This window comes from Chenopodium quinoa, unplaced genomic scaffold, assembly GCF_001683475.1.
Source record: "Chenopodium quinoa cultivar QQ74 unplaced genomic scaffold, ASM168347v1, whole genome shotgun sequence".
Taxonomy (NCBI): domain Eukaryota; kingdom Viridiplantae; phylum Streptophyta; class Magnoliopsida; order Caryophyllales; family Amaranthaceae; genus Chenopodium; species Chenopodium quinoa.
The window spans coordinates 2,682,724-2,705,342 of NW_018743391.1; the positions used below are offsets into that span (position 1 = coordinate 2,682,724).

A 22,619-nucleotide genomic window follows, 5' to 3' on the forward strand; every position below is an offset into this window, starting at 1 on the left:
ACCTCTAAACATTTTAAACACATACTATTTAATTTAAAAATAAAATAGTATTATGACAAAAGAACACAAAATACTTACATGTATCTAACCCATTTAAACAATTTTTTTAAAAAAATATTAAAAAAAAAAAGAAAAGAAAAAAACACGAAAAGCTGAGGCAACGGCCCAAAAGTCCAACACCCTAACCCACTCTCTTTAATGTTTTAATTAATACGGAGTATATGTATCTAACTAGTATCTAACCCCAAATTATTATTGTTGTTGTTGTTGTTGTTGTCGTCGTCGTCGTTATAATAAGAGTTTAAAAGAATGAAATTTGGCTTTATATCATTAGCAATATTATTAGACATAAATTAAGAGTTGAATTGAACTGAACTGAACTGAACTGAACTGAACTGAACTGAACTGAACTGAGCTGAACGGAACTGAACTGAACTGAACTGAACTGAACTGAACTGAGCTGAACTGAACTGAACTGAATAGAATTTCAACGGAAGAGAACAGGCCCTAAGTTTGCTAATATTAACGAAACGTTGTTCAAGTTTGGCTCATTTCAAAGAAAATTCTATATCTCTCGTTCGGGCAGGCTCATTTACTTAATAAACAAGCTTTGAGTAAGGAATAGTTTGCTAATGCAGTGTCCATTTGCAACACAATTGGACGCAAGGATTATTAGTTTTGTTTAATCACAGGTAGATTTGTTATTGCTAAGTATGCATGGACACACCATCCAACATGCATATGGTGCGTGTGACTCATATTGGACACATATACGCCTAAGAGTCTAGGACAAGTGAACATGTGTGTTGGACACTTTAAACTCTAAAAATCAAACGTCTAATTTAATTTCTATATATCGGTTAAACAAAAAAGGATTAGTACAGTACATGTCACGCTACACATTTTGAACCCTATAAGACATATGTTCATTGTTTCGGCTTTTTTCAAGTTTTACATGTTCATATCCGTTTCGGACCTTTTGGTGCACAACTTAGATATATTAGTCCTCGTTACCTTATTAGACTCCCCCTATTCAGCCGTTTCATTTGGTTGTACTACGTGTTTATGTAAACTGGGATCACTCCTTTACAAAAATACACTTATATGCAAATGCATGTACACTTTCCTCCACTTCTCTTGTCATTTGATGAAAGACTCAATTCCATTTACAATTTTCCTCTCGTAATTCTCTTCAGGTTCGTACAATCTTAATTACCCAGATTCTAATTTTTTATTATGTTATATATTAGTACTAATTTCTTGTATGTTTTCCAAATATGAAATGTTTTGCATAATACCCATTAAATTAGATGTGTAATGCCATAATTTCATGATTTTTTTGGGAATAAAGACTCCATTTTTCCCGTGAATTTGTTTGTAATTCTTACTCGATGACATTCTTAAAATTGTAATCTTTTTTATGTAATGGGTGATTAAGGGATTTTTTTAGTATTTTGATGAAATTTTTAATATCAAATTTGTGTTGTATATTTGTTAATATAATGTTGTGTTACCCTATATTCATTACTTGATTTACATGAGTATATGTATTTGAATTGATGAGATAATTATGTAAGAAAATTTTGATCATCAGCTTTTGATAAGGTGTAATACTGTAATTGTAATCTTTTATGTACAGAATTATTGATGAATCTGCTTAATGCGTTCTTCAGATGTGATGATTTCAGGCAAAATTCTGTTTTCGAGGTTGAACTTTGATTAGTCTAATGAAATTGTTCTGTGCTTTTTGCAGGGTCATACTGTTAAAAGAATAAGATTTTCAATCTGTTGGTTACCTTGGATCATTTCAGGGTTAAAAGATGGTAAATGTGTTAATTGATCTCTTTATTGGGTATATAAACAAATTGATGCTACTCGTTTTAAGCATGTTTCGTGTCCTGATAGTGAGATGTCACAGTTTGCGTTAGGCCTTATCGCCTTTGTTGTAGACTTGTAGTATTTGGTAGACTGATATAATCAAAGGAAACAAGAACACCTTACTTTGTTCCTGGAAGAATTTGTATTTCTGTTGTTCATTGTGGGACGAATATAGTTTGTTAGAGAGAAGTATTGTATTATTTGTGGTTAATAAAATTAAGCATTATGCTTACTGAACTGTTTTCCCCTAAGTGACTACATCCTATTTATGGAGGAGGCGGTAGGCAGGTAGCTTTTTCCTGTAGTCACCTGTCGTTCTGCTAGGAATCAAAACTGCGTAGAAATGCTATTTCATACATCTCTTTCGATGAAAGTAATAATCCTTTTTGTGCACTGATGATCTTCACCTTCCTACTGCAGGTTGTCCTTGCAGCTTCCATTACAAGTAAATCTGGAAAAGGTACGTTGTTTATATATACCGATCATGTAAAGAAATATGAATAACTTCCTGTTATCGAAGGGTTATGGCCATATGAGCCTGAGGCCATTGGACCACCCTTGCCTTGTGTTGATGTAGGAGCTCCTATAGATGCCTGAGACTGTTGGTGTTGGGGTGTGTGTGTGTGTGCGTGTATTTTCCATCTAACCTCATAAAATCTATCTTAAATGACATATATCCAAATTCCTTTTTGAGATTATACCTTTTACAACCTTTTTTGTTGGTTTTTCTCAGCACTTTTATCAAGACAGTCTGTAAACATAAGTCGGATAAGAGTTGAAGGACTCCTGGCAGCTTTCCCAAAATTGATTGGAATGGGAAAGCAGCACACCTACGTTGAGACTGATGATGTTCGCTATGTCTATCAGCCAATAGAAACCATTTATTTGATTCTCTTGACAAGTAAACAGAGCAACATATTAGAAGATTTGGAGACTTTGAGAATGCTTTCAAAGCTCGTATCCTTTTGTTCTCTTTGTTAATGAATTCATTAGAATCTGTATATAACAGTTTCATGTATTTCATTTTATTTTATTTATCTAGAAGACCTTACACTTTAGCTGCACTCTTTCTTTTTGTTGGGGGGGGGGGGTGATGGGGATTAGAATAACTCGCTCACAGATTACTGCAAATGCATGACTAGTTTGTTAAATCCTTATACCGCATCTAGGTACCTGAATATGCATTTTCATTAAACGAAGAAGGGATTTGCAAGATGGCTTTTGAGCTAATTTTTGCATTCGATGAAGTCATATCATTGGGGCACAGAGAAAATGTCACTGTCACACAGGTTAAGCAATTCTGTGAGATGGAAAGTGAGGAAGAGAAATTGCACAAAATAGTGTTGCAGAACAAAATCAAAGAAACAAAAGAAATCATGAAGCGCAAAGCAATTGACATCGATAAGAGCAAGGTATGTTGCCTGGGAGAGAAGCTCCACCTGATTTTTTTTTCTTTCCCTGTTACTTTTTCCCAGTTTTGTGCTGTAATGTGCTTGTGTTTGCCAAATGTCTCTGTATCCAAGTAACTCTTATACAGTACTCTGCAGGCTGAGAGTAATAGAGGTGGGAACGGAAGTTTTATGTCTCTACAATCAATGGGTTCTGTATTAATCGAACGTTCTTTGGATGATCTCAGCATATCAAGTAGCAACAGTGGATCTGGAAATGCCTCTGGGCTTTCAGCATTTGGATCGAGTACTGATCTGTACTCCTACTCCAACCAGCCCAAAGGTTTGTATTGCGTGATTCCTCATCTGCTTCATTTGTTTTGAGATCCATCTGCAGGTGACAGGATAAATTTTCCTTTGTGATCATTCTAATCATATGGTTTGAATCAGAGTTGCCAGAATTTGCACACCACAGAGCAAACTCAAAATTGGGCCATTCCTCTCGAAACATTGGCAAAGCTGTAATTAGCATTAAATCAGTCATATCTAGCTTGTTCTTCACTAATCATCCTTCTTCCCTTTATACATCATTTTAGTCCATAATCTCTTTGTGTTGATGCTTAAATCTATGTAATTGTTAATTCATAGTAATATGGATAACATAAATTTGTGCATATCACTTAACTTGTTTGTCCTGGATAAGCTTTTTTTTCAAACCATTATCTGGAACTTTTTATGTATACATAAGCCTTTTATCTCTTTTTCATACTTTTTAACCATCTGGTAACATTGAAATGCAGCTCCTACTGCTACATTTAAGGGTCAAGGAATGAAGCTTGGGAAAAACCAAAGAACAAATCTGTTCTTGCAGTCCTTGAAAGCCGAAGGTGAAGAAATAATTGAGGACTTGCAGCCAAGTTTGATTAAATCTAGGGCCGTTGTTCCACCACCCTCTGATCCAGTTACCCTAGTTGTTGAGGAGAAGCTTTTTGTGAAACTCAAAAGAGATGGTGGGCTTGCTAACTTTGATGTTCAAGGGACTTTGTCACTTCAAATTCTTGAGGAGAAAGATGCGTATCTCCATGTTCAGGTGCTCACTTCTTCACTATTATACACTTCATGGTCAGAGGAAACCTGCTATATTGCCTCTCGATATCTAATTCATACTTCGTAATTGCTCTTTCAAGTTTATATGGCGAAAGTAACCATTATCTGATAAATGTCAATGAATAAAGGGGTTACTAAGACTGTCAGTTTATCGGTTAAGTGTTATAAGATGAACAATGACAGAGACTAAATATCTACTTGAAATGCTATAAGAACACTTGCTACTGCATGTCAATGGACCTTATTAATGGTTAGATTGCATGTAAGTATACTACTTTTTGAAGGTTCCGCTTCTACATCAGCTTTCTTATCCAACTAGAGAACAAGAAATTGTCATTTGATTTTTTTTTTTTTTTTTTTTGACCAAGGACACTGCTAGGAAGAGTAAGAAAGATTTTCATCTTAAAGATTGGCTACATATTGACTGATAGAAAGACACTGTTACTGTTGTAATATCCAACCTTGCATTGGAACTTGCTTGTAGTTGGTTGGATGAAGCGAAATCTAAATTGTTTTTTTTTTCCCTATTTTTTCCTTTAATACTGGAATTAGTTCTTCACATCCATACTTTAAAGTTAAGCAATCTTTAGCAAAGGCTATATCAGTCATCGTTCCTATGCAATTTTCCATTCTTTCCCTTTCTTGAAGTTAGCTGGCTGCAAATATGAGAGCAAGGAAGGAAAATATGTAATTGTTGTGACTTAATTACTTTCTGATCTGATGATCATTTATTGAAGCTCTATGATCATTAACTTAATACATACCTATCTTGTTGTTTACACTGCCATCTCAAGTAGGTTGAATCTGGAAAGAAGCCAAGCATACTATTCAAAACACATCCTAACATCAACAAAGAATTGTTCTCCAATGAAAGTATTTTAGGGCTCAAAGATCCTAATAGGCCTTTTCCTACTGGCCAATCTGTGGATGGCGTTGGCCTTTTGAAATGGAGGATGCAGAGTTTGGATGAGTCAGCTATCCCATTAACAAGTGAGTTTACTTTTGCAATGTCTCTCTCATAAATTATCAACACTATACTTATACACATGTATCCTTTGTAGTCAGTTGTTGGCCTAGTGTCTCTGGGAATGTAACTGATGTTAGCATCGAGTATGAAGCATCATCCAACTTTGAGCTTCAAAATGTTATCATATCAGTGCCTCTTCCATCACTCAAAGAGGCCCCAAATGTGAGGCAGATTGATGGTGAATGGAGGTGAGTTGTATTCCTTTTACTGGGAATTTCTTGACATTGCTAAAATCATTTTGTTAATAGGATTTGTTCGACTTTTCAAATGACATTAGTTTAGCCGTTTAGCAGACAACATACATGTATACATTTCTTGTAATAATCACTGTTTTTCTTTGAATTTTATTTCATTTATCTGTTGCATTGCTCCTCTATGCTTCTATCGTGCCTTTATGGACCTTGCACAACTCTTGCATAGCAGACAAAAGCATGTTCATTGACAATCTCTTGATTAATGACAGGTATGACTCCAAGAATTCAGTATTTGAATGGTCCATATTATTAATTCATAACTCTAACCGTAGGTGAGATTCATTCTCTATCAGAGTACCTCACAAACTCACTCTCTTATCTTTTGTCTGACAATAAGCTCTGATCTTCTGCCAGTGGATCAGTGGAGTTTGCTGTTCCTGCTGCAGATTCATCAGCATTTTTCCCTATCTCTGTGCAGTTTTCCACTATGAATACATTCAGTGGATTAAAGGTCTGTTGCACATTTTCTGATGCTTTGTTTTTCCAAACTGACAGAAAACCTTACTATTGTCCCGCTTCCCCTCACAGACAAGGCTGGTGCATGAATGTATGATACATGCAAAACAACCTGTTTATATTGAATTGCATGCTTAACGGTTTGCAATTCAATAACGTGGAAAAGGCATTGAATTGAACCACCGTAATTATTAGAGTGCATTTTATTCACCTGATTTCACTTGTGTGAACTTATCTTCTTGAACATAATTTATTTGAAATTATTTGCACTCAGACTATAATTTATTTGAATTGATTAAACCTTATGTTAGCTGTAAAATTGAATTTAGGTATAGTAATTATTTTTCATGTACTGAACATAACTGAATTTATTATCCTGAACTCAACTTCTCGAGCACTTTTCAAACAAAAGAAAATCCTAAGGCAGAAAGACTGATATTTGTCACAATGCTTGGCCTGTTGGCTAATTGGTTCAACAATCTTGAGCTTCTTAAAGAGTTGAAATCCTAACAGAATTGCTGCTTTTGGCTAATATCGATAACTCATATATTTATGGCATTTAATACTAATCCATTTTATAGTTAGTATGTAAGGATCCGTTTTACCTTACTCTTTCTTGATAATGCCTCACAGGTTGTTAATATTATGCCACTAAAAGGCGGTTCGCCACCCAAATTTGTCCAGAGAGCCATGCTTTGGGCAGAGAATTACACTGTGGTTTGATCAGGCAAGGTAGTCTTACATATATGTGACTTTGCAGCTGTATTTTCGACAGATGCTTATCGTCGGGCTTATTTGCACAATGCTAGCTCTTGGTTTTTACTTCCCTAGCTTGAGCACAAATTTGTTTTTGTTCCTTAAGAATTGCTCGTCGACTGCAACTCTGCAAGTATGACCTTCCATCCTAAAATGACTTTTTTTTGCAGCACAAGTTTTGGAATACAGCAATTGACTTTTGAATTGCAAAAAAAATCCGGTCAATGATATTTCTTCCATAAGTTACAATTACTTGGATTTTTGTTGGAACGTCTAAGTTAAATAACTTGACAATGTAGAAAAAGTTCCCTTTGCGCTGTCTTGGAACTTCTTAAATAGTACTCACACTTTCTATGTCCCTAAATAATAAGCTATAGTAGATTTCTATGTTGGATTATTTTCTTAAAGTATTATGTGTGTTGTAAATTGTTGCTTTATAAGTTTAGTTTAAAAAACTTACAATTAGCTCATGATTTTTTTATTTTTTTTTTGGAACAAAATTAGCTCATGATAACTTGACGTAAGATTACTTCGTAGCCAAAAAAAAAACTTAGGAGAACAAATATATTTCTTTTGTCCCTTAATTATATGTCTATTCTCTCTATTATGTGAGTAATAAATGAAAGAATAAGACATACTTGTATAACTAAAGCAATGAGAGAGTAGTGTTTAAGCCAATTTTTTTAAAAAATGACTCAATAAAAAGTGACCTACTATTAAAATATACTGTATAACCCATATAAATAAGGCATGATAATATTTAACTCCAAGTTCGTACTTCAAGTTGTACCTCGTATTCCAATATATGCTGATGTCTGAAGGTCTTTTTTTAATTCATGAAGTTTTCTCATTTGTCTAAGAATATTTTTTTCTTAATCGTTGTTTAGCTGGTGTCATTAACGCTATACATCGTATTATGTTAACACATGAAATTATTAATGCACCCTAATTGGATGCCTGGTACTTGGTTATGTCATGTGGCCATTCTGGCCAAGATTATTGTTAATGTAGTTTACATTTATAAATTGCTACTTGACTTATAATATACGGTACACACACATTTTTATGTGGCCGGCCACTGTGGGTTTGCTCAATGGTGTTATAGGATGGTGTTATAGGGATACTCGATCAGTGTTACATTAGTTAGTTCGTTAGTGTTGTAGCCTTTTAGGGATTACTTGGTTAGTATTATAGGATCGGGGTTACTCGGTCGATTTTATAGGGGTTACTTTCTTCTTTTACAAATGGTCATATAATACGGCCAGTCGCACACAAGACACGCTGATACTGTACAAGTATTTTAGAAATTTCTTAGAAAAATTATTTAAATTAAAATTAATTAAAACAAAGTTTAAGAAATTTGTAGATAATGCAATTTTGATTGTTACACTTGACAAAAAATGATTTAACTTATTGTATCATACAAATTAGTATACAGATTTGTCCTCATTTATTTTATTGGCTTTCAAAAGCACAAATTCAAACACAATAAATTACAAGAATTAACACAAGAAAAATAACTCAATACTTCAAGATTATCCCTAGCTAATACTTTAGGTTTGGGATTAATAACTATTACGTTTGTGACAGTTCTTCCTTACTTCTCCTTGTTGTCCAGTTAACGCCTTGTAAATACCCAATCGATTCATCGACAACGCGAATGCCCTCCGGAAGTCTTCAAGCCCATAACCAGGGTGAGCAAATTGATCACTAAGTTGTTGAGTTTCATTACCATACAAGAGGTCTTGATCAATTCTAAGCACAGCTTTGTTTGCCATGATGTTTTTGTAGTAGTCATTTGTGAACCTATAGGCTCCATCCGAGCCCTTGTTTAGGGCAATTAGCCCTTCGTGTTCGCCTTTTTGGTACTTTTGTGGACATTGCTTCCTTAAGTCCTCTAGACTTGAAGTGTCTAGGGTTGGATCTGGCTTTCCGGTGCCTTGAAAGTTGTATAGACGATCATAAATGTAACGACATCTTGTCCTCCCGGTCGAATGTGCTCCTATAAATCATAACAAAATATACATGAATTGTTATGCTTATACGAGTAGGATTCAAATTTTAAACCAATATTTTTCGTTATCTGAAAAGTTTTGTCGATTCAGGTATTGTCATTCATTAATGCATGTCTAAGATGTTCCTTGTTAGTACATAAATTACAATATCAATCGAACCATTTATCTAGGAATTTTTAAAATATAATGAGAGTAAAAATAAATAAAGCGTGGGGCGAAATAATGAATTAGTAGATTGAAATCAAAGGGTTTGTTGAAGGTGTTACCTAAGAGTGTTGTGAAATCCTGAATATCAAGGCCTCTAGCTTGGAAATATGCAAATCCTTCTTCCCATGAGATATTTGGTGAAGGGAGGTCCACAGATGAAGCCTTTGAAGTGAACCCATCCTTTCTTCCTGTAAGAATTGGGTAGGATGGAGCACCAGACTGAAATATTTCCAAAAAAAAAAATATTACATATTACAAATGTTATTATTAATATTCTACTACATAAAAAAAAAATTAAAAAATAACGAGGACGATTCAACTAGAGGTGATCAACATCGGTCTGGCACAAAAATAGGGCGGGTTTGTACGAGCTTAAAAACACATTTTTAGTTAAAAACCCAAACTTAGCCCGATAGAAGCCCAATAATCCCATTTTGGCCCTACAAGTCCGCAAGTTTTTTACTGGGTTGGGCACGAGATATGTTATTAAGGCTCGCCTTGATTTTTTAATCAACTAAACAAGTAATTGTGAGATTTCATTTTTTATTAAACAATACAAAGTACTCTTTTTTTTTTCTTTTTTTTTTTTTTGAAGGGAAACAATACAAAGTACTTCCTAGATCTCAACGTTGTTTTAGGTTGTTTCAAAAACATGCATCATTATTTAACATTGTTCTATTACTCTTAATAATTTCCTTAATTTATTATGGAGAATTATGAGATGAAGGGCAATATTTAAATACGAATTACTCCCTATTTCTTTACAATTTAGAAGGAATAATTTTGATTTTTTGAATAAAAAGTGACAATAAATAATGGTGCATAAGAAAATAGAAATTACCAAGTAAGCAGCATCTCTAGTGGCAAGTTGAAGGATATCAGCACAAGAGACAACTCCAGGACATCTTTCCTCAAGGACTTCCTTGATTTTGTCAATGAATGCAAATCCTCCAAGTCCGGTATTTTGTGGTGCCTTTTGCTCCGAGTCTGGTCCGTCTAAGAGAATCGAGGCATCACATCCCTGAATCACATTACAAACAAGTTTTTAAAGAATATGACAATTTTATATAAACAACATTGCCTAATTATATAGTATCGCATACTCTTATGTAGGAATCACTCTAACAATGAGCTGAGAATCGAACCCTATAAAAAAAGACCTCTAACATTAGACCAACCTTGATTCTCATAAATGAAAAGTGTAAAAAGCACGGTATTAAGGTACGATCAGTTCACCACGCTACACTCCTGCTGCTAACGAGGTACTTTCCCAAAAGAAAAACCAAAGCTCATGACTTAAGTTGCTAACAAAAAATCATCAAGGCATCTTTAATTAACACTAATTTATTTTTTTCCAAAATTTAATCACTCAGTTGGATAAAGCTTCCTTTTCGATTCTAGGAGATCTAAGATCGATTCTTATCAACCACCCTTGTGTATTGTAGACTAGATCTAAGCAAAATTGAAAAGAACAATAACCATTAAATTTTTAATAAGCAAATTTTAGGCTTATAATTTTTAGAAATTTTGGCAGATTTGTAAACATGGACTCTTGTGCTACGTTCATCGGGCCCCTAGCTTTTTTCCATACTTATTTGAACGATTGAATTGTGAAAGGTTGCAAATGAACACAACAAAATGTTTTTCAACAACTAATTCATCAAGAAGTACAATGAGAACATAAATTGGTAGATTAAAATAGCCTAGCACAAAAGACCTCCACCTAGGCCGCATTAACATAAACCAGCACGACACAACTCATGCCTAAATAAATTGCACATTCATTGTGCCAAACGAAATGACAACATAACCCTCAACCCTTTGGCACAAAACATGGGCCGGCCACCTAGCGGCGAGCGAGCACGGCTCAATGTCAGCTTTAATAGTAATATACACGTACTAAACCTTTAAGAAAAAGAAAAAGAAAAAGAGAAAAGTTGTTCAAAGGTGAAAAATAACATTACCGTGACCATACAATCTGAGTAGACCAACCGAAGAAGTTTAGGAGTAATGCTCTTATCTTGATCCCAAAACTCTTTCACAAGGTGCTTCACATATGCCTCAGCATGATAACAAGTGTTAGTCTTCTTGTAATAACTTCGGGTCAAGGTGTATCGAGGCACCGTAATCGCCCCTTCGACATCTCCGATCATCAAAAAACCCACCACAAGGGCAAGAAGAGCCACTAGAGGATAGTACAATTGCTTGCCTTCCTCCATTTTACTCTCTTACCCGAAAAAAAGGCTAAAAACTTCTCTTTTGGTGCTCTAACTCTTATAAATTTAGATTTCTTAGCTTAACTGATTTTGAAATTAGTGTTATTGGTAAAGGATTTATATAGAGTATAATATGACAGCTTAGTTGAGTAAATTACACTCCAATTAGTGTAACTATTTAATAGGTTTTGGTATATTTTAATGTTGTACGTAAGTATTTTGCTTCATTTTTCATGCAATATTAGTTGTTAAGCTTGTTTATGCTACAATTTTCCTTGTTTTGCGAAAGTCGGCTTTCTAGCATTGACTAGCTAGCTAGCTAGGCAAGCTTATAAACATTTATATGTACAAAGATTAATTCTCTTTATTATTATAATATTAATTTTTTTTGGATGCAAATCAAAAATATTCTTTAACTTTGTATTATTCTACCCTGGCCATTTGAATAATGCAAAGTTGTTCCTAGCTAGAAACTTCCCTTAAATCTTTCACGTAATTTCATGCAATCATGGATAAAGATAATACAATTTCTTTGTATACTTTGTACTTTGTAGCAAGGTAGTTGAGTGAGTGCAAAAAGAAATTTGATGCTCAATATAAGTTCTTAATTTTAAAATTACCCTTATTTTAGAATTTATGATAAAAATGATAACTTTAATACAAGTTGGCAGTGCTTCTTGTGTGCGGTCGGTCACACCATGTGGCCACTTGTAGAAAAATAAAGTAACTCATATAACACTGACAAAATAACCCCTGTGATACTGACCAAGTAACCCCTATAACACCGACGCAGTAATCCCTGTAAAACTAAAATAGTAGCCCATGTAACACTAATGAAGCTAAGTAACTCTTATGATGGATGATCACATCGTGTGGCCAGACACATATAAGCTATGACTTTGTGATAAGCTGGTAATTAAAGTTACTATACCATTTTTTTGTTTTTAGAGAGCCATAAGAGTGAGGATGAGATGAGAATCGATCACATGATCTCCTGAATCGAAAGAGAAGCTCTAACCACGTGAGCTATCCCTCACTCTCTAAAGTAGCTCAAAAGAACATGACCTAGCTTACTGTCAATTATTGTTGCTCATGTCAAGCAATGTGATGATATTTTTCGCTGACTGTCACTGACCTACCGTAAATCTCCTCATTTATCCAGACTAGGGATTGTCAACAAGAAACCCAATGACGGAGTTGAATAAGGCCTAACAAAAAACAAAATTTCAGTTAATGGAACAAAAAGTTTTCTAAAAAAGTTGTATTTAGGATCCAGCTTGGTGTCTCCTATATGCCATATTTATTTAGAGATAAGATCCTATTTGATCTTTATCAGTACATCTATTATTAGATTATACAAGTATTTTTTTTTTTATTTGCATAAAAATATGAATATAATTATTGTTATTGTTCCTTAATTAATTACACCAATAGTATATTAGTATTGGAACTTGGAAAAATGAGAGATTATTTGTACGAAAGGTATTCACATTGGCCACTGTGTTTTTAACACTCTCCTGAGACGCCATGCATGTTCAGCTAACGTACATAACACGGGCTATTCACATGAAAATTATAATTACTTGTATTTTCATTATTATATAATTTCATATGCATTAATTTTATTTTATTTTTGGATTTGTTAATCTAGTTTTGTTTGCTTGGCTTTAAATTCCATGATATATAATATATATGTACAATTTGTACAAATTTATCGTATACAATAACACGGTTGCTTGGTTATATAAAGGTAGTGGGAAACGAACAATTAAATTACTTGTCATTTGTTTTTCATTTTTCCCTTTTCTTTTATGAATTATTAGCCAAGAAAGTAATTGGTGGCTCCATAATTACATATTAAGCCAAAGAAAGGCAGGTTTTATATATCCGAGTAGATTTTAGAGGAACTCATCAAGTGGTTAATAAATAACGCGATTTCAATGTATCGGAGAGGGGTTGAGAGAAAATGTTCATGTTATGCATGCATGAAATTATACTCGAGTGTAAAATGAGTCTACACATGACTAACATGAACAAGCGAGAATTATAGATCAGACCACGGTGATAATTACAAGATAACTAGATGAAGTCCGTGCGATGCACGGTTTGTTAGTATTTTTAAAAAAATATTTTTCATATTTATGTGATTAAAATTGTTATTATATTAGTTTTAAAACATAAGATAAAATTCTTAATCTCGAAACATAATATTTTGTATTTTAATTAATTTAAACTTTAAAATCTCATTCGTCAATTTTACTTACGTGATATTTAATTTGAATTATTTAATTGTAAAAGAAATTAATAATCTCTCTTGATTGTATAATGAAAATCAAAGCTATTAGTACTATATTTTTTTTTTTTGGTGCACAAGCTATTAGTACTATATAACTTGTTAGCCGAGTCAATTAGCAAGCCAACATTCTTATGTCTTCAAATAAATCATATATATGCATGCCTTACAAATTAAAACAAAAATCAAAGATTACATGTTTTAAGAATCTAAGCATGACAATAACTAGAGAGTCAAAAAAACAATTGTGTCCAATAATTCAAATATGCCCACAATCTTCTACCTAGAAAATCTGCTTAAGTTACATTGTAAACTAATTAATCACCAAATATTAATTTCTTTCAGTTTCTTAAATCTCAAAATATTTCTAACAAGTTGCCCAACTTCGATATTAGACTTACATTAAAGAACCAAAAAAGGTGTAAAATAACTTGTATTATAAAGAAATTAAGTTTCAAGCTAAGAGTACATGTCTAAGTAAAGCTGGAAATCTAGTATCTCCCATGACGAGTCATAGACAACTAGATTTTGACACCGTAAGGTTCCCATTAAAAAGTGGATATATATAAAACGAGCATAAGAAAAAAAAAATTATATGTATAACGTGTGTATTGCGTGCATGCATTGCAGTACACTTTATTTTTTTATAGATAAGGAGAAGGTATTCTATCAGAATTGGATCGGAGTCTCAAACAGGTAAGACAGCTCTAGCTGGTAGTTCATATAATAGCATAACAAATCACATATACATCAATGTTACAAAGGACGAAATGACTTTAATGTGATATAGGTGTGAAAACTAAATTTGCTTTACAAGAATCATCCATTGTATACAAGACATACATAATAGTGTATAAAATTCACCTCTAAACTACGCAGCGCAGTTTGCTTACCATGCACAATCCCTGTTTGCTAGTTGTTATGCAAGAATAGTTTGACCAATTGGTTGTCAAAAAAATAACTTTGACCAATTTTATATCTTCATTATCAATTCATGAACACAAGAAAAAGTCGTCTTTGTCTTAAATTTTAGCAGAAATTTTTCACCTGATTTTTATTTGTTTTATGAATTTTAGAGTAAATGAGGGGAAACATATATCGTACGTTCGTACACGTAGTAAACTAGTAATAATACTTCATAGTTGATCTATAAGGAAAAATTAATTCTTTGTTTGAGCTAATTTTCTTAGAAAAATATTAGTAGTTTCTTTTTCCCGGAAATTTAACATACTTTTGTCAACGTATAGTAATTCATAGCACATAGCCGCATACATTTATAATCTATTCCTAGTATAGAAATTGAAAACCCCATTAATATCCTATATTAACAAAAGTATTTCCTTATATCATCAATTTTTCTCACTTATCCCCTCATGTAATACCCGAATATTTTATGATTTTATATAAAATATTTTATGAAAATATAGTTTATTTTTATTTATTATATAACTTTTCTAATCTCATATTTTTTTTTAGATTTTTTTAAGTTTTAAAACCCTATTTTATAATCATTCTGTATTGTTATATATGCAATTATGTGCCGCCGTGGGTGAAGAACTATATGATGCAAGACAATTTTTGTACGAGTCTCGATCATCAAATTCAACCTCTCAATTCCTTATATGTACAACACCTTTGATTACTTCCGGCTAGCACTTGTTTACCGTTCGGCAAAACTTGTTTATGGTTCGGCAAATTTTTGTTAAAAGAGCTCTGACACATTAAACTCCCACCATATAATGATCCTCTTACTTTACAATAATCAAACTTTTCTTATGCGAGTACACTATATGTGTTAATGTGCGATCTCGAGTTTTCAAAAGGTAATCTCACAAAAATTGGAGATGTTTATAATATATTTCGTATTATTATGGGTAAGTTTATAAAATTTGTTATTCATATGATCAATTGTTGTATATCTTGTTAAATATGTCGTGATATATGATTTAATTGTTGTATTGTTTTGTTTTATTTTATTGATTATATTAATTGTGTTAACTTTAGGGTTTTTAATATTGTTGTTACTATAGGGAGTACTATTTTATCAAGGTTTTAGGGTTGTTAATGCAGAGTATTATTTTTGGATTGAGATTTGATTATATTTGGGTTATTAGTATTTTTTTTTTTGTAAGAGTTGAGACATTATGAATCGAATTGTCATGTTATATTATTTTGGAACTTGTGCCATTGTTGAGTTATTATTATTAGATTGTGAATTATTATTTGATCGATGTATGGGATCAAAAGGTTGAGATTATTATTTTGTTATTGGTTTGAGGCACGGCGTTATAGACCTTAGTCCTTGGCATGTTGGTAATGAGATAATGATCATGAGTTAAGAATGAGGTACAATCTTTATTATTTATTTTTCTATGGTCCCCTACAGTGGGAATTGACCCGTATGTGGTCTGGTTCAAGGTATTTTCTGGTTATTGAGAGTATTCAAGTTTTTATACTTGTTGGTTTGTTATTCGAATTACTCATGTTCAAGGCTAGGTATTATACAAAGAGCATGGCACATTTATGGGACAAATGAGTCGAGTAAAGGTTCGTATTATTATTCGAGGTTGAGTTGATAAAGGTTATTTTCATAGTACAATGTGTAATATAGTTTCGAACTACATTGTTTAATTGATCTAGTAATGTTAATTATTATATTATTCTTTGTATTCTGATATGCGGTGATTACTCATCTTTTGCTGACGTGTGTGTATTGTTTTGTTGTGCTACTTGTGTTTGCGGCCATGTCTTTTTCTTATGGTGTCCCTGTGACGATCTATTTTGGAATTGTCCTTAATGGTGAGCAGCCAAGTTTGTCTAAACAGGTTGATCAAGTGGTCGTAGCTAAATGAGCTCAAGTGTTTCGATTAGTTTGTCATAACGAGTTTATAAAGTTGTATAAATAGCTCACTTAGTTTATTGGGTTGTAATAATTGGGATTTTATAAGCCTTAACACTTGACAGGTTGTTGAGTGTGACGGTAATACCTCCGATTTAAGTGTATGCTTTCGCAATTTTGTTTAAAGGTTGTTTATTTTTCCTTTAATTCTTATTTATTATTGGTTAGTAAATCGGGGGTGTTACACCTCATGTGGACAATATTTCCTTCTCCCTCCTTCACTCTGAAATTTGTTATATACACGCGAACAATCTCCAGCTCCCAAGGCCATGTCGGCGATCGCCACCTTCAAGGCTTTAAGTCGATTTAATTTAACAAAAGACACTCTAATAGCAAAGTATCTAAAGTGGGCCTATGTACTAACCCCTTACATACATAAAGGCATTTGCTCGTGCTGGTGGTGCGACGGTCAGATAACGGTGGTGTCAATGGTCGTGTTGTGTCGGCTAGTGGTTGTGCGCCCGGGCGGTGATCGGATGGTGGTGCTAGCTAGTGGTCGTGCATTGGTCAACGGGTGGTGCTAATGGTCATGAGGTGGTGTGATGGGTGTTACTGGTGGTCGTGCAGTGGTGATAGAAGAGAGAGAAAGGGGAAGTGAGTGCTGACAAGCACGCATGACATTACAAAATAACCCTTGATATAAACAAGTTTTAATTTGTGTTAATATAGAATATTCACTTAAATTTTTCTCCATAAACCACATGTCTGTAATCCCCCATATTTTTAAATATATTATAAATGAAATTATATATTATTTATAATATTTATTTGTATTTTTTCGGAATTTAATTTCAAAAATTTCAAATTATTTTTGGGGTTGATAAACGATTTTATTACAAAGAACTTTTTATGAACCTTCCTTCTATAATTTATGTCCAACAAACAAACCAAATCCAGTTTACTTTCTTAATTGACCCATTAATTTAATGAGGCCCAATATCCCTATTTACCCTACTACTCTCTCTCCTATAAATACCCCATACATCCCCAAAAATTTCCCCACACAAAGGTTAGTCTTATTTTCTTTCTCCTTTGTTTTATTAATTTGTGTAATTATAATTATTGATTATGGGTTTTGATTTTATTGTTTGAAATTAATTTAATTAGTATCAAATTGTATTTTGATGATTAAACTTTATAATTTCAGATTTTATAAATGTTATAATTTTCAGATTTTGTAAATTTAATAACCTAGGGTTTTTAATCATTGAAAATCATGATTTTTGGGTTTTTATGAACAATCGATTTAGGGCTTTTATAGTAATGATGTTTTGAAATTTTGGTGATTATACTACTAATTAGTTTAACTTAATTCCAGATTATTTTGAACACGTAAATTCGTGTTTTAATGTTTAGATTTTGGTTCGTTAATATTAATCTCGTTTTAATCCCGATCAGGTTCTGAACTCATCCGATTTTGACAAAAAAGTAGTGTTTTCCATGTGGAAACAATGTTTTAAGAAAGCCTCACTACCTTTGGTAGTGATCACCACCTTTGGTAGTGATCACCACCCTATCGTGACCAAATTCAGCCTCTAAATATGATTTTCGGGCAGTTTTTGATTTTTAACGAAGTTTTTTTTATGCTTAATGTTTATGATTAGTTTTGGGTTTTGATTTTATAATATAAAGTTTATATTTTTAGTATCAAAATCATGTTTTTATGTTTTAAACTAATAATTTCAGATTATAATTGTTGTTATAATTTTCAGATTTTATAATTTTAAAAACCTAGGGTTTCAATTTATTTAAATTGGGATTTTAGGATTCTTATGACTAATTAAATTGGGGCTTTTGTTCCTATTGTATTTCTAATGCATAATTAACCATAAAAACATGTTTTTAATGAAGTTTTAAGGAGTTTTAATCTAAATTATATTGCTGGAAATTTGGTTAAGTATTAATTTATTATTGTTGCTTGTTTTCTAGGAAGTGATTATTTCTTAGGAGACTTTTAAGTGATTAAAAGTGGCACAAAGGATTGTTTATACGAGGTACGTACATGTCTACTTCGTTGTAAGTAGTATCATGTTTAGGTACCAAAGAAAAGAACTTAGTTTCATGATTAGAGAACACTTGGATGAAAATTGTTTGGTTATACATTTAATTAATTCATGTGCTTATGTTTATGAGACATGTTTTGGTGAATTGGTTATGTTTGTATGGGATTATGGATGCAAGCATGTTGAATTATATTGGATTAATTGTTTGTATGGAACGTTGATACAAGCATATTTTTATTGGATTGGTTTGTTAACCACATTTGGATTATTAAAGGATTGGAATTGAATGGTTTAAGTGGAATGAATTTATTAATTATTCCACAAGGTTATTATTATTTTATTTATTACTCGAGCATGACTTGTTAGTATGTTGAGTAAAAGTGGATTAAGCCGAAATGGCTAGGTGGGTTGACTATGTTCAACAATTTTGAATAATTTGGAAGTTTAATGGAATTAAAGTTCAATTTGTGATGTGATCACCATTGTCCTAAATAAGATTAAAAGTGAATTGATATATGATTGTTATGTATGGTCTTCTTGATTGAGTCGGCTATTAATTAAAATTGTAATCACGTAAAGTGAAACATGGATGAGCAGTAAAACTCTAGAAAGCGTGCACTTCTAGAGTATTGACAATTATGGGTTGGGGTACACGGTGGTAGCCCGTGGCTTTCCGAGGCTTGTTTGATCAACATGTCCTCTTCTCTTTTGGTATTTACATTTTTATTTTATAATGAAAGTTAGATGGGATCCTAGACTAACTTTGTGAGAATGGAGTCGCGCCCATTCTTGCATCGCGCTAAACTTTTATTTCAAATGGTCATTTGGGACCAAAATGATTTGGTGGATTGGACAACCTCGTCTATTGCTTACTCCAAATTAAATTAATTAAATTAAATATAAACAGTCAAGTGTTTGGAATTGATTAGCAAGTATGTTGAGTCGATTGAATTGTTTAAGTGTGGAGTCTTGATTAATGAATTTGTGTTGTAAGTTTATTTACCTTAATTAGTTGAGCATGCTAGGCTTGGTACGTTGTAGCTTGTATGTACTCAGCTTTGCTAATTGCGTGCTTTTGTGTGTGTCTTTCTTTGGTCATGGCCTTCGCCTTTCAATGACCCTGTGATGATCCAATTATTACACTTGTATTATTGGGGAGCAGTATTGCACAGGTTAGCTTGATGATGTGAAGTTCGGGGATTTGACATACGCATTGTCAAGGGATTGGTGTGATTGAGAGTATTCGTTCTTTATGTTGAACTTATTTATGTTTTACTATTTTAATTATGTTTTGGGATTTTGGAATATTGGTTTGGTTTTAATAAGGGCCTTTATGGTTCCAATTTGTAAACCTTGACTTATTGGTTTTCTAAATTATATTATTTTAATATTTAAGTTGGATTTCCGCTGCAATACTTTGATAAAGCCTTAACGTTTTAACACGTGACGGTAACATGCCAATGGTTCTCCTATCTTTTTATTTAAAGTAAGTGGTTTGGAAAAGGGAGAATTATTGGGGTGTTACAATGTCATTCTTTCTTTCTTCACCATTTGAATTTATTTTATTTTATTTTTTTAAAAGAAAATTTTGTAATTTTTCTTACCTTAACCTTCCATCTTTCCCATTGATGATCTTTTCTTCACCCTCTCCTTTATTAAATTAATAATTGATATATTTTCAGTCGCACAACAGTTGCAGTATTTTCCTATATCAGTCATTTGATTTTAAAATGCAAAAAATTGTTTTTCTTTCCAATGTTTCGATATAATATAGACCGTGTATGGAACAAGAATATTAGGAATATTTTACTTATAACACCACAAAATTGTCAAAAATTTAATTATAACACCATAAAATCCAAAAGTTTTATTATAACACCAAAAAAAAAACTATTTCACTACCACTTAATGGATTATTAGATGAAACCTATTAGTGGGGTCCACCACTTAAACGTGTCATTAATCAATTGATTTTTTAAAAAAAGACATATTAAAAGAAAAAGGAAAAAAACCTAACCCAACGACCACCCCCAATGTCAACACCAGCAGCCCTTAGCCCATCGCCGACAACCCCTCCTCCCATCCAAACCCAACCAATGGCACGGCAAGCCGACAATCCCACCCTATCCCACACACAAAATACCCCAGCCCCAGCTCCACCACAGAGATCCGCCCCTAATTCGGCGGCGAGTCTAACCCCTTCGACTTATTCATCATTTACCCTCACCCCAAAACGGCCAAAATTGACCATGGCACTATGGCAGCCCCAGAATGGTCGGTATCGGTGACATTGCGGTTTTTTATGGATATTGGTGGTTTGTGCAGTTGTTCCTGTGTAAATGTTGCGATAGGTGATGTTGAGGGGTTACGTAGCTTTCGTGGTGGTTCGAAGGGACTTGGTGGTTTTCGGGGAGCGAGATCGAAAGGGCTGGTTTTGACGATTTTTGTGGGGGTAAGGGGTGCCGGTGGATGGGATTGGGTCATCGGCGGTGGGGGTCCCGATTGCCGGTGGTGGGGCTGGGCTGGGCTAGGTTAGGTTAGGGTTTTTTATTTTTATTAATTCATTTTTTAAACCAATATTTACACGTGTCTGTTATGAGTCGCATTAATAGATTCCATCCAATAATCTGTTAAATGGAGGTTTTTTTTAAGGTCTTATAATTAATTTTTCATTTTTTTGCGGTGTTATTTTTTGCAAAATTTGATTAATGTTAAATAGATCAATATTCTTAAATTATATTGGGTCAATCAAACACAAGAAGGTAGCTTTTTTTATAAAAAAAAAGACACAAGGGTGGTAGTGAAAATCGATCGATCCTAGCTAGGATATATTCAATTCCTCTCTCTCAACATAATAAGATCGATAATTGTTTGTTATTATTGACTATATATATTATACTTTGTAAAAGGTACCTAGACCGAATTAACTTACATTGATGGAAATAACTAAGCATGCATGTACCCAAAATTAAATGACTCAAACTAATTCCTAACATCGCGTAATAGAGAGTATGGATTATTCCAGGTTAATGTAATAGATACCATTAAGGCATTAAAGATATTAATGGTAAATAAGTGAGTTGAAAACTTGAAAATTCAGAAACATAGAGACTTAGGGATCAGATATGAGCGTATGCATTCATGACATCAGTAGTTGTTATTTTTATAGTTTACCCTTTATTAAAGTCTGCTGAATTTTAGTTTCAAAAAAAAAAAAAAAAAAAAAAGGTTTGCTGAATTTTTAGGATATTATTGTTAGTTTTCATGAATTATCTTTATGTTGTTATCGCAGCTTGTATGTACTCAGCTTTGCTGATTGCGTGCTTTGTGTGTCTTTTTTTGGTCATGGTCTTCGCCTTTCAATGACCCTGTAATGATCCAATATTTACACTTATAATATTGGGGAGCAGACTCATCACATGTGTTCACATAGTTTGGACTTGCATCAAGGTGGTGGGATTTTGAGTGAAAAGTTGGTTATTATTCGCAGTTTATCTCTTTTCATAAGTTTGAATTTATTTAAACTCTGGTTTTATTTATTTACCACTTTTGTTGGGTTTTGAATAAGGGCCTTAATGGTTCCAGCTTGTATCACTTAATTTGGTATTATTTGTTGGTTTTGAAACTTATTTATAACTGATTTAGTTTTTCCGCTGCTAATATTTGATATAGCCTTAACGTTTGAACACATGGCGGTAGCACGACAGTAATCTCTTGGATTTTGTTCAAGGTATTTACAGGTTCGAAGAGAGAATAATTGGGGTATTACAAAGTAGTATTTGGGAGCTTAGGTTCGATTTAATTACCACTAAAGTCAATTTAAAGTTTTTGGGCGCCTATTGTTTTTAAATCTAACGATTTTGGATTTAAGTACTTGACTTAAAGTTAAAATGTTGTTTTTGAAAATTATTTTATTTAAAATTAATTAATTTAGCATTTATTTAAAATAATAAGTATGTATTTATATATAATTAAATTAGTGTGTTATATAAATATTTTAAAATAAAATGAATTTGAATATTCATTATATCCTTTTAACTTGGGTACTATTTGTGTCATTTTATCGGTGAGTTTTGGGTAGTCTTAGGATGGGCATATAAGTTGATGAATTCTTTTTTAT

At 32.9% G+C, this 22,619-nt stretch overlaps 2 protein-coding genes across 2 annotated transcripts; one reads left to right on the forward strand and one right to left on the reverse strand.

Annotated features, from left to right (window-relative positions):
* The first annotated feature begins 1,425 nt into the window (after nucleotides 1–1,425).
* On the forward strand, nucleotides 1,426–7,206 carry LOC110738598 (coatomer subunit delta-like). Its single transcript, XM_021918991.1, has 13 exons — nucleotides 1,426–1,429; nucleotides 1,640–1,707; nucleotides 1,754–1,831; nucleotides 2,299–2,338; nucleotides 2,612–2,835; nucleotides 3,048–3,290; nucleotides 3,426–3,609; nucleotides 4,067–4,356; nucleotides 5,171–5,363; nucleotides 5,435–5,588; nucleotides 5,864–5,926; nucleotides 6,009–6,105; nucleotides 6,744–7,206. The coding sequence occupies exons 1-13, from the start codon at nucleotides 1,426–1,428 to the stop codon at nucleotides 6,831–6,833; spliced, it is 1,728 nt and encodes a 575-aa protein (XP_021774683.1). The 3' UTR covers nucleotides 6,834–7,206.
* Nucleotides 7,207–8,236: 1,030 nt separating this feature from the next.
* LOC110738765 (probable peroxidase 61) lies at nucleotides 8,237–11,390 on the reverse strand. Its single transcript, XM_021919194.1, has 4 exons — nucleotides 11,053–11,390; nucleotides 9,930–10,109; nucleotides 9,148–9,307; nucleotides 8,237–8,868 (listed from the first exon to the last, which is right to left on the reverse strand). Exons 1-4 carry the CDS (start codon nucleotides 11,305–11,307, stop codon nucleotides 8,432–8,434), a joined length of 1,032 nt encoding a protein of 343 aa, XP_021774886.1. The 5' UTR covers nucleotides 11,308–11,390; the 3' UTR covers nucleotides 8,237–8,431.
* Nucleotides 11,391–22,619: the final 11,229 nt, after the last annotated feature.